General features: G+C 42.1%; 1 protein-coding gene across 10 annotated transcripts in view; it reads right to left on the bottom strand.

Annotated features, from left to right (window-relative positions):
* TMCC1 (transmembrane and coiled-coil domain family 1) overlaps positions 1 to 17,070 on the bottom strand; it is a 215,995-nt gene that overhangs the window by 4,532 nt on the left and 194,393 nt on the right. For all 10 annotated transcript variants that reach the window (XM_075073369.1, XM_075073370.1, XM_075073376.1 and 7 more), the window contains 2 exons: positions 11,592 to 12,517; positions 3,262 to 3,397 (listed from right to left, as the gene is read on the bottom strand). In XM_075073369.1, coding sequence (XP_074929470.1) covers positions 3,262 to 3,397; positions 11,592 to 12,517 — 1,062 coding nt within the window. The remainder of the gene's footprint in view (positions 1 to 3,261; positions 3,398 to 11,591; positions 12,518 to 17,070) is intronic.

Raw genomic sequence — 17,070 nt, 5'->3', positions numbered from 1 at the left:
CTCCATTGACTTTAAATTCTTGATTTACTGTAGTTTTCAGGTGTGTGACAGGCTGGGGGTTATATCTGTTTCCCCAAACTGATTTGTGGAAAAAACCCATCATGTTTTATTTCAGCCTCCCTTTTGAATGTTAACTTGTGTTTCACTGTATACTGGAAGTTTTATTAGACTGCATCATCCCTCTTGTGTTGGAGGAGCCTGACACGTAGCTGTCTAACCCTAAATGAGAAGACCATCAACGATTGAATAACCTTCCCATATTAGGATGATGGAGGCTCTGTTAATGAACCTCTGTAAGCAATCCCACAGAGGGTGCGAGAATGGAACAACTCACCAGAAGGAGCACGAGGTGTTAGAAACTGGTTTCAAAAAGAGACTCTCTGCCAGAACGAGGAAGGTTGGCTGGGAGGGATCTGGACCCCCCTGCAGGACACTGATCAAAATCCAAATGATATTCAGGAATGGCAAGGACACTGGATGGAGGGTCTTGTGTTCAGGTGTTTGTTACTCTTCCACAGATCTGTAAATCATGTGTACCTCCTAACAGTGAAGCGTGTGGGTGTTTAAGAAGCTCCTTTGCAAAGCCCATCTGGTTTTTCCTGTAACCGCCACCTAGTTCCCAATGAACTAAACTATGAACCAGAGTGCCTGTGTGGGTTGGGTCTAATACCCCAGCCTGGTGACTGCTCACCAGGGGAAATTCAGCCAGGGCTGTAACAGAGGCCAAAAGTATTTTTCATCTCTTCAGTGCTATCAGACATTTTAGAATCAAAACCAGATTCTGCTTGGAGGGATCAGAGATGGGAGCTTTTCAATCTTATTTTTCTGTTCTAATGCCATTTGGGTCAGTAGTTACCAACTGACAGCATCCATGCAAAATGAGCGTGTGGCATTCATTGTGTTATCTTGCTTGGCAATCTCAGAGATATGTAGGACTGAATGGGCCATGGAAACTGAATTATCCTTTCTTGTTCCTAGAGGTAATCCCTTCACGTAAGGGACTCTTGCATTACTTCTGCCTTTACTTTGCCTGTTCTGGAGCGAGAGGTCTTCAATGTCCAGGGCTGTTAATCTAGCTCAGGGGTCAGCAACCTTTCAGAAGTGGTGTGCCGAGTCTTCATTTATTCACTCTAATTTAAGGTTGTGTGTGCTGGTAATACATTTTAATGTTTTTTTAGAAGCATCTCTCTATAAGTCTATATATTATATAACTAAATTATTGTTGTATTGTAAAATAAACAAGGTTTTCAAAATGTTTAAGAAGCTTCAATTAAAATGTTGATCTTACGCCGCCGGTCTGCTCAGCCCGCTGCTGGTCTGGGGTTCTGTTCACCTAGGCCGACAGCAGGCTGAGCGAGGCCTTCAGCCAGAACCCCAGACTGGCAGCGGGCTGTGCAGGGCTGGCGGCTGGGACCCCAGATTGGCAGTGGGCTGAGTGGCTCCTTTTCTATCTCCTTTTCCCTGGTTGACCATCATTCTCACGATCCTAAGGAACCTCTCATTTGAACTGAGCAGCACTCAGAGATGATCCCTAATTGGCTTGGGGAGCCACTTTTGAGCAATCTTATTTCCACTATGATAAATCTGAACTCAGGTATCCTACACTGTGCTGCAGAATACAGAGCAACCATTAGGCCAGAGTCCAGGGAGAAACAGGTTCGATCTACCACTTCATTATTTTTAAAATGCGATTTCAATACCCTATTACGAGAAGTTGTTCATTGATCTCCCATTTAGCCAAATGAACACTCTCCCCCAACTGTGTCATGTCACCATCCTACCTAAAACTGGTGTGCTGAAGAATGCAGCATTGTCTGGTGGATGGATCACAAGACTGAGATCCAGGATTTCCTGAATTATAGTCTCTGTTCTAATAGGACTAATATTTACCTCTCTCTCAGTAGAGTTGAGGATTAAGTCATGTTTTCAAAGTGTCTCATCAACATGGAAAATTTACATCAGAAATGCTGAGTCATGAAACTGAGGTTAAGGAAAAGGCTACTGATGAATCCCACCTCACTGTAAGCTTCCTGTCCTACTTTTGTCTCCTGCCTGGGTAAATCTGAGAGAGAGATGTACAGCTGGGTCCCTGCAGCACATTTAAAAGTGAAATCCTGATATTTGATAGGGTAAAGGCCATGGTACCACTGTCTCCAGACATTTATTTATTTTAGCTTTACTCTAGAAAGTCATTGTTATTTGTTACATTTCTCTGCTATTGCGTAAAACTCTGATATTGCTGTGGAAGTCAATTTATCGAGGGCTTCCCAGAGGTTACATAGTTTGAAAGCAACAGGCAAATCTGATTCAACCAATCCTGCAGTTGGGTCAACAAATGTAGCCCAAAGAAAATCACTGTCTCTGTCTGGTGGAACCAGCTTGTAAGACTCATCTGTGCAAAGGGCAGGCTTTGACCTAAAATTCTCCTCACATGCTAAAAATATTCCAAGTCCTCTCCCCAAATCTGAGGAGCCTGTTTAAACCAACAGTGTGAATTTAAAATAGCTTAGAGCTTATTTATAAATAGGTCTTCATAAGCCTTAGCTAAAGCCCAGGTACTTTCCCAGATCACTTGACTTTAGTCTGCAGATGCTCCTCCAACTCTGTAAAACTCCTGTTTCCACAGGCTACTGGACTCTAGATACTTCACATACTAAAGGAAACTTCTCTTGCAAACACCTCCTTATTTGGGCATGAAAAACAGAATGGATTTTTTTCCTGACTGAACACAATGGATGCATAAAGCCAGCTACTGTTTTCCCTTCAATATCTGTGCTGATTGCTCTAAAATTAGTGATACACCCTGGAGCAGTCTACTGGGAATACTACTATAAAAACTTCTTGCTCATGTCTCTGCCCACTGGTTTCCAACATGTGCAAATACTTGTATTATGGACACCACCAAAGATGGAAGCGTGTTCCCACTGGGTCTTAACCTAAAAATCCCATGATGGGACAGGTGGCAGGTTCTTCTGAACATGGATACATGAACAGTCATGCATATATAGTTGGAAAATACACAATGGCTTCCCCTGCATCAAGGCTGTTAGAGAGAGAATTACGAGAGCTAAAGGTAGATTAAGGTGCTCTTGAAAACTCAAGGTGCACAACTCTCCCATTAGCCTTTGTTATACTGCCATTAAAACACACACATATGGAACCAAGAACATTTTGGAAAACTAGGGAAATAGCCATTGCTACTGTGTGCTTGCGCACTCTGAAGTGGGAGCAGGAACTTGCTAAGCCCAACCTCTCACCAACCTGGATGTCTCGAGCTCGCTCATAGGACTGATAAGCTATTTTCTCTTCCATGCTGGCCAACTCCTGCTTTAGATTAAGGATCTCATTCTGGTGGAGCTCTGTCAGGTCATTTAGCTGCTCTTCTAGTCGTTCACATCTAGAAGTGAGAAATGTAGGGGAGTTATTTTAGTGAGAACACAATGGTAAAATTACACCAACAAGAATCAAGAGATGAATCATGGAGATCTTCCTTGAAAACCAGCATGGCTGATATTAAATTATTTACGTTTTCCTTGCCCCTTCACTCTGCAGATCTCAGAGTGATTTTGGACAATAAACTATGCCTCCTCACTGTGAGATAGGTAAATCTTGCCCATGAGGTAGGCAAACAACCCTATTTTAAAGAGGGAGAAACAGGCACAGAGAGGCTAAATGACGTTACAAAGGAAGTTAAGGACAGATTCCCTATTCTGAGTCTTGTGTTTAAATCACCAATCACCCTCCATATAACACTAACACAGGCCCCCCTCCAAGGCGATACTTAGTGAAGCAATGTGAGTAATTAATAAGACTGATGTTTAAGTCAGAGAATGTGATGGTCTTGTTTGGCATTACATCACTACATGTAAGGTCACATGGATGGATTTTTCTCCCATTAGCTTCTGAGAGTGATTCTGTCTGATTGGCAAAATTACCATGCTCTATTATTTATGAGAAGAGCATGTAAATCACTAGCCTGTAGGCTCATTTTTTAGATTTCCAGTGGCAAGCGGATTGCAAGTGATTCCCATTTGGGGGGGCCAAGGTTTAAAATGTGAGTCATTCCAAAGGTGGAAAAAGTCTCTTCTATTAGCAAAACATGCAGTAATTGTGCAGCACTAACCCCACAATGCAATTGTAACCTTTCAAATGTGAAGTATTTTGCATTTATATATAGCCCTTTCATTTGATGATTTCAAAGTGCTTTACGAGCAATTAGGTTTCAATACCCCCCGTGAATTTAGTTAAAATATTCACATATTTTCTGAAGAGTAAATTGAAAAACAGAGAGAACAAGGACCCAGAAATCCTAAGTCATAGGCACTATTTAGGCTGGCCTCTTCCCCCTCTCTAAAATTTCCCTCCATTACTACCACTGGTTCAACTGCATGAGTGGTAGCTATTGTGAGAACACTCTCAATGCAATAGAAATCTTCTGCTCGCCTTTTAGAGTTAATATTTGATGGTTCACTAACAAATAGTGGCTGACTCACAGGCTTCTGACTCTATGGACCTGAGCTACCTTTAGCATTAATTTTTTGCAATGAAAAGAACAAAAAACTCATGTTACCTCAAATAGTGGGGCTTTACTTAAAGACCTGATTTTTTAAGATAGTTTGTAGTTGAAACACAGACAGCTTTGGCACGGGAGAGTCTCAAACAATGACAATCATATATGGTCAACCAGTTGGGATGCAAGAGCACATCACTGACTGATGCTGCTCATTCTGAAAAAAGCTCCCAGGCATCTTTGTTGTCAAGATACATCATTGGAAAAAAACAAAACAAAAACAAGAGCACCTTGTCAGCACTGGGGAATCAAACACCGTGAGTTGCAATGTAGAGATGGACTGGTGAAAAATTTGGCCAGTTATTATAATATAGCTGCATGCTCCCACCCCACTTCCCTTTCCCAAAAATACTTAACTAAAAAATAGTCTGCCACCAGCCAAGCACTCAGGATCAAAATTAACACCCCCTTCTACACCAAAACAAAATCAACACAATCCCCTAAGTGTAGCATAAATTAGGAGGAAAAGTATTCTGCATGTTAATACTTTAAATTTCAAGCTTTTCGAAAAGGTTGGTTAAACAACAAGGGACTCGAACTTTTACGAAAAATACAGTGATTGTGTCTTTATAAGACACACACCGTAGAACAGTTGTTGCCAAGAATCTTAAATCCTGTTTTATTACAAACAACTGGATTTGGATAACTTCAGTACACATCAATCTACCGGAAACATAAGAAAACCCTGCAAATCTGTAAACCTCAGGATTTGGGCTAACATGATTAGCAAAGAAGCTGACACCGTGCTTCCTGGACCCTGGAATGCAGGGCTACTGGCTTATTCTGAAACCAAAATTAACTTCATGCGACTCCTGCTTGCTAACTTAACAGTGCTTTCCCCACTTACAGTGAGGAGCCAGCCACAGCTTTTGCAGATTGATTTGTTCCCTTACTTCAACTCAACAATTATCCAATACATAGATTTTTGATATACTTACTGGGAGTAGCCTTACTCTGTTTATTTGATTTTCATTTCCTATTTTGTTTGTAACATCTATGAGTTTAAGAGCTGGGGTTTTTTTGGTCTATCACATTGGAAAACATGAAAAGTTGGTCTTATGACAAAAATGAAGGACTGGGAGCCAAAATTTATTTGAGAAAAGATAGAGAAGTTTAGATTAGGTGGTATTACAAAGTAAATGTCCTATTTTGTCCCTTGTAAAGTCATCTATAAAGAGAGGTTAATATATGTGTGTGTGTGTGTATATATATATGTATAATATACACACAGATATACACACAGATATACATACACACACGTGAGGGTGGTAACATTCACGTGATCATTTTCATTATTAGACTCATCTGGCTGCCTCATCTGTGCTAATCCTCAATGGGCTATTTAACATTCCTAGCCCCTGAGCAGATTCTAAGAGCTGTCATTTCTTTTTACTCACCAACCATAAAACTGAAAATCTAGCCCAGTAGTCTAGAAGTCAAAAGTTATCCCAGGAGTCTTTTAAACAAACAAATATAATTAGTATGAGATCCAACCAGTTCTAACTACAAAAAAAATCAGATACAAAAATTAAAGCATAATAATGTAGCATTTTGCTTGATGGGTTTCTCTTAGCTCTCAGGATCCTGCTAACTGTACTTTCCAGTGACGCTGGCTTAAACACTCACCCCACTGCCCCCAGTGAGCTGGACACATCCCAACTATATGAGCTCATGATTTTGCTGTGTGCAAACAGGTTCCCCTAATGGGACAGGAACCATGAAAAAACTCAGTAGGAGCTTTATTTCAGGTTCTCTACAGAACGGAAAGTCCCTGCTTCTTTCAGTAAACAACTGTCACCTTTCAAAGGATGAGATAAGCAACAGGCTATTTTGGAGTTTGTTACAGCTGAAAAAGAATGACTGCAGAGAACCAGACCAGGATCTTCCTTTCTCCATGATTCAATTCTAAGAGGAGTGGTTAAACTGCCTGAGGCCATATCAGCTGGCCAATGGGCAAGTAGCACAGTCTTTCACATAGCCTTGGCAATGTGTACACTGGGACAGCTAGAGCAACCTGCAGTGCAGGGGAAATAAAAAGACAGACACAGGAAGAACTGGAGAGACTGCCCTAATACCACCCCACCCTTGACTATACTGATAGTCAAAAGCTGAAAAGGGGAGGGAATCAGGCAGGTCATGGAAAACCTGCAGGGTAAGTATTGGCTGGTAAATAGAAACTAAGGCAACATAAAACAAAGGCCATCCACCTGCAAAAAAAAGAGTTGGGGTGAGGAGAAATTTAAGACGACTGGGCTGGATACAGAAGTTTGATGGAAAAAGATTATGGCACTTGTATTCTTCCAATTGCCAGGACGAACCTGGAAAAAGATTATGGCACTTGTATTCTTCCAATTGCCAGGACAAACCTCAGCAAGAGGTTCTCCCTCTCTCTCTTTTTTTAAATTAAAAAGTATTTTAGAACATCTGCGCTTTGTGCTAGTATCTGAAAGGTTCCCCAGAAATAGCACACACCTGTTAGCTATTCATAGCTTTTAAGGCCAGGTATGAGCAATACAAATCCCCAGCCTGATAAATTAAAACCACAATCTGTGTCTCCATCTTCCCTGGAGGATTTATTTTAAGGAAAAAGAGTAGACTAACTGTCTAAACACAGGACTAGGAGTCAGGCATTCCAGAGTTCTAATCTGAGCTAGGACAGCGGCTTCCTCTACAGCCTTGGGCAAAGCATTTAGCCTCTCTGCTTCAGTTTTCTCCTCTCACAGAAGTGTTAACTTCTATCTTCTGGATGCTTTAGAAGGTCAATTAAGTGGTAGGTTTCAATACTAAATTCAGTAGTCAGAATTACTACAATGAACTAGTCTGGTTTGCCATGATTTAGTCTTTCAGATCTTTGCAGATCAGACACTTCCCTGTGCAATTATTAACTTTTCATCTCTGAGTCTCCCCACTACCCTATTGTCCCCTGCATTCATCTGAATGAGTATTTAAAAGACGCAGAATACGGACACTGCCGGAAGCTGGTTTCTTAAGACGTGTGGGGCTTTGGATAATCTCTTGTGCTTACTGAACATTAGTCTCCCCCCAAATCCCCAATTACAAGTAAACTTTGCTAAATGCCTCCAGGGAAGGACTACCTAGCTCAGCAGCCAAAATATTAAAGCCCAACTGCCTATACTGTATTAGTTCAAGCTGCCATTTTGCTTGTGCTGTAGTTTATATGCTGCATTGTTACCTAAATATGGATGGCTAGTGCTTCATGTGTCCAACAAAACACTAAATTGAAACAAACAAGAGGAACCTTTCTTTATTATGGATTGGCAGATCAGACTTCACGTCACTTTGCTAAGGTACTGTAGGATAAAAAGTAGGGCCCTACCAAATTCTGGCCATGAAAAATGCATCACGGACCATGAAATCTCGTCTTGTGTGCGTTTTTACTCTATACTATAGAGATTTCGCAGGGGAGACCAGCATTTCTCAAATTGAGGGTCCTGACCCAAAAGCGCCTCACCAGCAGGAGCACAGAAGTAAGAGTAGCAATACGATACCATACCATGCCACCCTTACCTCTGTGCTGCTGCCGTCAGAGCTAGGCGGCTGGAGAGTGATAGCTGCCAACTGAGGGCCAAGCCCTGCAGGTAGCAGTGCAAAAGTAAGGGTGGCAATACCATACCATGCCATCCTTACTTTTGTGTGGCTGCTGGCAGTGGTGCTGACTTCAGAGATGGGCATCCTGCCAGCAGCCGCCACTCTCCAGGTGGCGAGCTCTTAAGCCAGTGCTGCCACCAGCAGCAGCGCAGAAGTAAGGGAATCAGTTTCGCAACCTCCCCCCCGCCCCCCACAGCTCCTTTATGGGTCAAGACCCCTAAAATTACATCATCTGAAACTTCAGATTTCAATAGCTGAAATCATGACATTTAAGACTTTTAAAATCCTATGACTGTGAAATTGACTAAAATGGACCGAGAATTTGGTAGGGACCTAATAATGAGCACTGGAAACGAGCTTCTGTGCTGGGCTCTGGTATCACTCAAAAGCCTGATCACAAGAAAAGAGAATTTGAAAAATGACACTGGCCTGGCTTTGGCCATCCAGGTTTGCAAAACATGCAGAAAACTCACTGCCACTTCAAGATTACAGTAGCCTAAACCCTTTCACATGGCTTCCAGGACACCAGCATCTCTAACAGAGCTAGAAGGTGATGCTGAAGACATGGTGCAAATCTACACTAATCTCTGGCTGCTGTCCTCCCTTTTGGGGTGAAGAGTTGGGTCCCCTCTCATTTCTTGTTTTTCTCAGAGACCCTAGAAAGCAGAACCCAAAAATTCCATCAGATCTGGGCTCTGGTGCCTGGAGAAGCTGGCAGGGGACCTGCCTACAAAGCCATAGCAAGATGCTGCTGGGGAGGAGTCCTAGAGTGTCAGGGGTAAGATCCAAAGTGTTCTGATGGGGAGGCTCCTTGGCTTTGGTAGGTGGAGCCTGTAACTGATGGAGAGGAGTGGGTTCCTTTCGGCACCCTTTTCTTTGTACCAGTGGCACTGGCTGAGGGAGGTGCTGCTGCAATAGCTGCCACCCCTCCTGGTTGCTCCACTGAGGCCTTTGGAGTGCAGCCATGGTACCCACTACTTCCCCTCTGGCTTTCTTCACCTTCTCCTCCTTGGCTGAAACTCTGTAGAGCTTAAGGCACTGGAGGGGTAGGAGACACTGCTGTTGGAATGGCTCCACCTCCCTTCTGCCCCCTGCAAAGTGGGGAACATGGGATATGTAAACTACTGAGATACCCTCTGCTTCCACACAATCTCTGCAGTGCGAATGCAACTGTTGTGTGAAATGGTTGACAATACATTCTATTTAACCCTCCTTTGCCACCGTGGAGCAGGGGGGCACAGAACCCTGGTCTTTGGATACATTGGCAATAGCATGCCTTCTGAGAGAGCTGCTGGACATATGGGAGGAAGGGTTGGCATTGGGCTTCGGCTTCACTGCTCCCATTTTCCTAGCCAGGTGCAGGTCCCCGTCTCAATGGTTGGAGAAGGCAGGGTTTCTTCTACCTTACCTGGGAGCAGGTACAGTTTTTTCAGGGGACAGCAGAGGTTCGATAGCTACAACTGAGGTATGGAGCACTACTCCTGAAGTACATTTGCCCCCAAACCCTCTTCAGTTAACTGCTTATCTTGGAGGGGCTCTGTAAGGGGAGACTCTTCCTTGCTATTCGCTTCTTGATCAGGAAAGAGGAGTGGAGCAGAGAGAGGGCAGAATTTATAGGAGTTATTATGACAGTCAAGTCCGAGAAGACCATGAGGAACTTCAGTGGTGAATGGGCAACACGATGGCAGATGAAGTTCAATGTTGATAAATGGCAAAGTAAGGCACACTAGAGGGAAAATTCTGAACTACTCACACTACTTCTAAATTAACTGCATCAACTCATGAAAAGGACGTACGCATCAGTGTACACAGCTCCGTGGAGATTTCCGCTCAATGGGCAGTTGCAGTCAAAAGGCAAACAAGACACCAGGATGCGCAAGAGTGGGATGGAGAACAGAGAAAATGTTATATAAATCAACCATGAGGTTTTGCCTATAATTTCATGTGTGGATCTGGTCACCCTATTTCAAAAAGTATACTGCAGAGTTAGACCGATTCAGAGTGTGGCACAGAACAATTAGAGGCATGGAAAAACTCCCTGATGAGAGATGTTTATCTGAGAAGGGAGATGACAAGGGACCAAGTATATAAAATAACAAATGGTATAAATATTGTAGATGGAGAGTTTCTGTTCTCCCTGTCTCATAACATAAGAACAAAGGAGACAGATTCAAAACTCAAAATCCTCTGCTTGTATGGAAGGATACAGAGGCGATGGAACAATTTTTATAGTGCAGCACCCCCAGCACTTCTAGTTCCAGTGCCTCTGGACGGATATTGCAATGCTTGCTATGTTTGGGCCTAGCAGCATATGCACATGCTGGAGAAGGCCCTGGCTTCCTTGTTCAGTTCGGCGATGATATCAGAGAGGAAGCTTGGACCATGTAGGTCGTATAGGCCACTGATTCCTCACACAGACTATAGTAGCAGCTTTATATACAGATGTATGGTGAAAGGGTCCCTACACCTCTGGGGCTGCTTTCTGACTTTTAGCAGTCTGCCTGATGGATATAGGTCTTGCAACTAAATGAAGCTCAAGAGATGGCCAGACCCACATATAGAGGTGACACACACTGCAGGGAGTGAGTCTGCTCTCTGATCATTTAGATGATAAGTACTGCCCCAGGAGAAGCTGACTGGCAGCAACTAACTGATCAGGCTGGTGGGCTGGGTGGGGCAGAACTTAACTGGCCCCCTCAGACCAGGGCTGATAAAAGATATACAAGAAGGAAGTACAGGAGGAAAGAGGGAGGAACAGGGCTAGCTGAGTCGAGTCATACAGAGGCCTCAGAATGGGGAGACTTCTGTTTCCCTCAGGTTCTGCTGAGAGGGCTACAGACTAGCCAATATTGTAAACAGGTGGTAGCATGGGTGATTGTGGTGATCTTGGTAAAGGGGATTTGAAATAAAGTTTCACTGAGAGCACACCCAGTGGAGTCCGTGCAGTTTCTGAAGAGAAGAGGACAAGGGCAGAGTTGGGGTCCTGTTATAAGGGGCTATGTCATAAAAGACTTCTTAGTCTGTCTCTGTCTGTTGGCTGGGAAGAATTATTATCGGAACATTTGGACTGGTACAGAAGATCACAGAGAATGTTTTCCTTGGTGAAGCTAACAAGTATTGCAGGGTGGCTTCTTGGAGATGAATATTTCCACCCAAAATATTCTAAAAAGATAAATGCAGATCTGCACCACACAAAAACATTCCCACTGTCTCAATTTCTAACCCTGATTTCTATACTGAGAACATAATGATGGAATTTTCACTACACAAGTATACTCAGTTAGGACTGTCCTGGGAAAGGCACAATACATTGCCTGCCCTAAGCTGTTTATAGTCCACTGAGAGCTTTAAATTTTTACTGCTCTGTAACTCCTCAGTATTTAATATGGGGACTAATTAATAAAATGCTTACCTGTACCGCTCCTCTTGCAGAGTCTGCATTATTAACGAATAATCCCTCTGATAGTGAGCCTTAAGGTTCTCAAAGGATTCTTCCAGTCTTGCCTGTGTCTCACGGATCTCTTGAATCTCATGTAGTATTGCATCAAACCCTGAGCTCTGCATATCCAGAGTGTTTGTTTTGGAGCTAGAAGCTCCCACTGGACCCCCTGTGGTGCTATTAGCTCCCACTGAACCAGATGTGGCACTTGAACAGTCCTCCTCACTACCATATTTTGGGCTTGACTGAAAGTTATGAATAACACCTAGAGTCTTCCCATCTTCCTGACCCTCTTCCAAAGAGTCCTTTAGATTAGCAATATTGTCCGCACTCCCAAATTTGTTCCTTATTAGGGAGGCAATCTCCCGGGGTTTGGAGACCACAGCCCCTGCTGCCGAATGTGTGGCTTGGGAGAAGCTGGAAAGCCCACCTTTAACACTGTCTACAACTCCTTCACTAAAGCCAGTGACCTTTGCTCCCACATCCTTCAAGCCCTGGTGCATATCCCTGAAGACATCCTTTGGCTGCCGAGGGATTCCATTTTGTTCGACCTCACGAAGCTTCCGATGGTAGTGCTCTAGCTTCTTCTGCAGCTGCAAAATGGTTTGGGCAGATTTCTGGTTCTTCTTCTCAAACACTTGCTTGATGCGGGCACTCTGCTGCTTGTCAGCATTGTTGGCTAGTTTCAGGTATTCTGCCACATTGTCATCCCGGGCTGTTTGCTCAATTTTGATCTGCTCTGTCAACTTCAGTATCTTCTGCTGCAAGTGAGTGATGGCCACTTTTGTCCGCTGTGGATCTGGGGTCCCATCAACAGAGTCTGCATTGATGCTGCCATCAGTGCTTGAGGCCACTGCATTAGGGGTTTGTGCTAGGCTGCTTACTTCCGACCGCTCGATCTAGACAAAGGGGGAAAGAATATGAAGGTTAAACACTGGCTTTCCTAATTCAAAAACCATCCATTTTGCTGGGCAGTAACAGTCAATGATCATAAACTGCATTCCAAGATCTTCAAAACTAAAAACTTTATTTAGAGTAATTGATACTGCACAGAGAACTCTACAGTACACAAAAAGTTACTCTAACTTTGATTTTTAAAAATTAGTTATTTCCATATTGTTGCCCACACCTCATTTTTCCATTTCTCTTTAATTTCCATCCTACAATGTGGGGAGAAGAGCATTTTTGAGTCCTGTTTAGTTCATGGTCATCTAAAGGGATGATGCTCAAAAGCCACCTCAGTCAGTTGTGCTAAAAATGATGGCATCTTCAAAATGCCAACTGCTTAAGGAGGGTTTTGGGGAGGGAGGAGGAGGAGGTAGAAGTAGGGACTGAGCTATAGGATGTAGTGAATCAATACCGGGGGAGAAATGTAAAGAAAGGATAACTATGGAAGACCAAAAAACCACGTATTTCAAATACATTATACTGAACTGAGGCAATTCCTGACAACAACTTTTATTGCTGCAATAAATGCAAGTGACAACACTGCAATTCAGAGGACAAGAAATAAGAACTACGAAGGTAGGCCATTGAAAATATGCACACGTATATTTCATGTTCTCAGCCCTGTGAAACATGCTATTATCGTAACAATAAAGCGCTCAAATCAAGTCCTAAAGTGAGTGTACAGCCTCCTTCTCCTGCAGGGGAAACAGATCATGGCCTGAAATGCCAGCGTTTCAAATATATAATCTACTTGGAATCTTTAAAACTCTTAATGCCTTGCAGTAAATAAATTTTAAACAATTATGGGTCAGAAGAAGTGCCAAGCTTTGTTTCCATTCGGAACAGGAATGGACCAGTGCCCTTGAGTTGAAGTATCACACTTTTCTTTCTGAATTCAGATTTTATTACTATATATTTTTTATTCTGCCAAGACTAAGACTGGTTTGGATCAACGCTGAGCATACAGTGAAATGAAGCGAGTTGAAAAACAAGCAGGGGCAGACTGTTTGCCATGTGCAGAAAGCACTATTAGTAACTATCCAACATACCAATGGCAATACAAGTGAATGGGTAATTTCTAAAGTATTCCTTCTCAGTACCAACAACATTTATATACACACATTAATGGCAATTTGCTTAGTAACCAGAAACAGAAACTCCAACATATTCCCCTGTGAAAAAATGTCTTAATGTTGAAGAAAAATAAAAAGGATAAACTTTATTTTCAGTACAGAATCTCCAATATTAACAACCCATGTTCTCAGTGTTTTTCTTGCCTCAGTCTTGGTTTCCATTATCTGGTGCCTTTCAACATTCTTACTCTTTGTATGCACTTTGTAATGGGATATCACAACACATCTCTAAGTGTAGAGCACCAACCACTAGTCTGTCCAAGACTTTTCACCTTGGACAAAAAGGAATTTAACTACAAAGAGTTGTCAATCCAAAGAAACCAACAACTAACTGATGCACTGTTACAACTCTTCAAGGAGATGGAAGCTGGTTTTAATGTAGGCTAACATTTGTGGAAGTGTCAGAGATTTATAAGTCTAGACCCATTTGCAAAAGTGACATGCATTTAGGATACTGTTTTGCTCCTAAGTGCCTAAATCACTTTTGAAAATGAGACTAGCTCTTAAATCTCTTAGTAACTTTTCAAAATTCTACTTGGTATTCTTAAAATTGCCTACCAAGTGTATACAGTATGTCTGTACACATAAACAAGATGATTTTTCGAGGAGAGACTACACGACTTTCAACCCCTACAGGCAGGTTTCCTTTAACATCTTTGAACAAGCATATTGATTTAAACCATAAATGTTCACACCCCATGGATTTGCAGAGATGGCAATATACAGAAGCCGACACAGAAGTTATCCTCAGGAGGAAGCAATAAAAGTTAATTCACAAAGCAGACATACACTGACGATCTACTTTGGCAACAAAGTGCAAAAGGCGAATTAAGAAGAGTGTTAAATTTAGCTTCCTAATAAAGTGGAAAATACTGAACCCTTAGAGTCGAAAATCCCTTTAGATTTTGCACTCCCTGCCCCCCACCCTGCAAGTACAAGAATGTGCTGTCTCTCATCTAGCCTACCTTGGCTTTTCTGAGCTGCAATAAATTTTCCCAGTGCATGGCTTCCACAAAGAAGAGTTAACATGCCTACAAACGCTCTACTAAAAGCCAAGCTCTTGTTCTGATACGAGTCCAGCAAAACTAACCAACTGTCTGAAGGTAGCTCACTAGTCACTACCTGAAACCATGAATCATGTAATTATTCAGTAACTCCTCCCCTTCAAGAGGAAAGGCATTATCCCTGCATCAGGCTTGGGGGTGAGAAATAAAAACATGACATCATCCAAGGCATGAAAAAAATATTAAAGGGACAGCTCATTTTTATAGCATTCAAAGTAAAGCATTAATGCAAGCCTGCACATGGATGGCAATATCCGAAAGCATGAATTTCCATCTTACCCACTGGACTCAGTTGTGTAATTATAGAAGAGCAATCCCATTTTCACATACAAAGCAGCAGCTATGAGCTAGGTTGTACGGAGCAAAAAGTGCTAGAGATGTAGATAATGCAAAAGTTTGCTCTCTTTCTAACAGTCGTGCTCCTTCCCCACAGCGTATGCTGTAAAACAGGCGCCACACAAGACAAAGGGCATGATACAGTCATGGCCATACAGAACAAATCACCTAACTCTGATAAGAGCAGTATTAATACAGCACTGCTGAAAGGAAGGTCACCGCACTGTTTATTCCAGCATGGCATAAAACAAGTTTGACAAAGAAAACAATGGAAAACACATTTAATTTAATTAGAGCTACTATTTTTTGCTGCTTCTGATGACAGCACTTGGCCCAAACTCCTGGAGGGAAGTTTATTTTATAAAACCCATTACACCCTCTAGGAAATATTTATCAATGAGCAGGGCAATTATAAGCCTCAGCTTTCCAGACGCAGTTCTTTTCCTGCGCAGCATTCAATACATTTCCTCAGTCACAGTGAAGAAACAGGGGAATGACACTCAAACAATGCAGCTTTTAACAATTCTCTTTTCTTTGGAAATCCAATGTTTTTCCTTAGAAGTCCCTGGGGCTGTGTATTTCAGGAACCTGGTTACTAGGTAAAATGTAACTCCTGCTCTGTCCCCTAGACTTGACTGGTTTCTTTATGCCAGAGGGCTTTTTCTTTCTCATTGCTCTCAGTGTAATCTGTCCAGTGCTCTGTGCCTAGAACGTATTAACTTACTAGCCCCCTATTTGTATTGAAGTCTCTCATCTGAACACAAGGAAATGGTGGGACATAAAGGAACAAATAACCATGAATAATACGAAAACTCAAACAAAAGGACAGACAAAATGTTTGCAAGAGTGAATTGCTCTGAGTTGCCACTGTTAACACAGCAGTCCCAAACTGGCCTATCAGTCATTAATAACTAATAGCGTCTACTTGTAACACATTCTGGAGATTAAAAGTGCTACATAACGTTAAGTAAAGAGCACTTCCCTTGGACTAGGCAATTTGTTTTTTTCCTCCTTTTTTTGAGATGGAGACGCTGAGGATGAGGTTATGTGACTCAGGAATTTGGGCTCAGAGCTGGGAAACAAAACCATCCTTTTGCTACTCCCTTCATGTCCAGCATTTGTACAAAAGGAGGAAGACAGTGGTAACTCATCCATTTAAAACAATCTAATTTTTGAAACTTTGTTTGTTGAACAAGCTGCAGGAAAAGCAAACAACGAAAAGTCCATTTCACGTTTGTTTCTAGACTTTTTCACCACCAGGTCCTTATGCGCTAGTACAGTGTGGCTGTGTTTGGTACAATGTTTTATAAATTGCTTCCATTGGAATAAACAGAATCAGTGAAACATTTCTACTGGACTAAAGCATGTAAAAACAAACCTGTATTTTGGGCTTCATGTGACCTTTAAAGCTCTACGTAAATAGGTTGTTATATTTGCAAAGCATGGATCACAAACACTATAATGGTGCTCATTCTTTTCTCACTGACTAGCCTGCTGACTGTCAAACACTTGGCAGCACTCCTCACTAGTCTATTTAGATAATTATTTTAATCCAATTTATATCTCAATCTGTAAACACCACAGGAAACATTCCTGCATTCATTTTAAGAACATGCACTTTGTCAAGCACACACACAAAATAAATAAATAAATAAATAAATAAATCTATTAGACTAGATAGATTTCCTTCCTCCATGAAGTTTAATATACCTTTGAAACAATGCAGTATACATACAGTAAGTTGTAATAAATACCCTCCCTTAGACAGGCAGCACTCTACTGCACTGTCATAACACAAATTAGTGCTGGGCAGGGTCAGCAGGGCCACTAGCTAGTAACCTAGCACTAAAGTTCACTGTTTATTACACAAAATCTCATCTGACATTTGGAAGTTAAAGTATTTGATGTTTCATTTTATGTTCTAAAGGATTCTGGTTGCTGGAAACCTAGGTATATTATTCTTCAGTCTGA

This window comes from Chelonoidis abingdonii, chromosome 17 (assembly GCF_003597395.2).
Source record: "Chelonoidis abingdonii isolate Lonesome George chromosome 17, CheloAbing_2.0, whole genome shotgun sequence".
In the NCBI taxonomy this organism is placed as follows: Eukaryota; Metazoa; Chordata; order Testudines; family Testudinidae; genus Chelonoidis; species Chelonoidis abingdonii.
The sequence above is the reverse complement of the archived record's forward strand: the minus strand, read 5'-3'. Positions and strand labels throughout refer to the sequence as shown.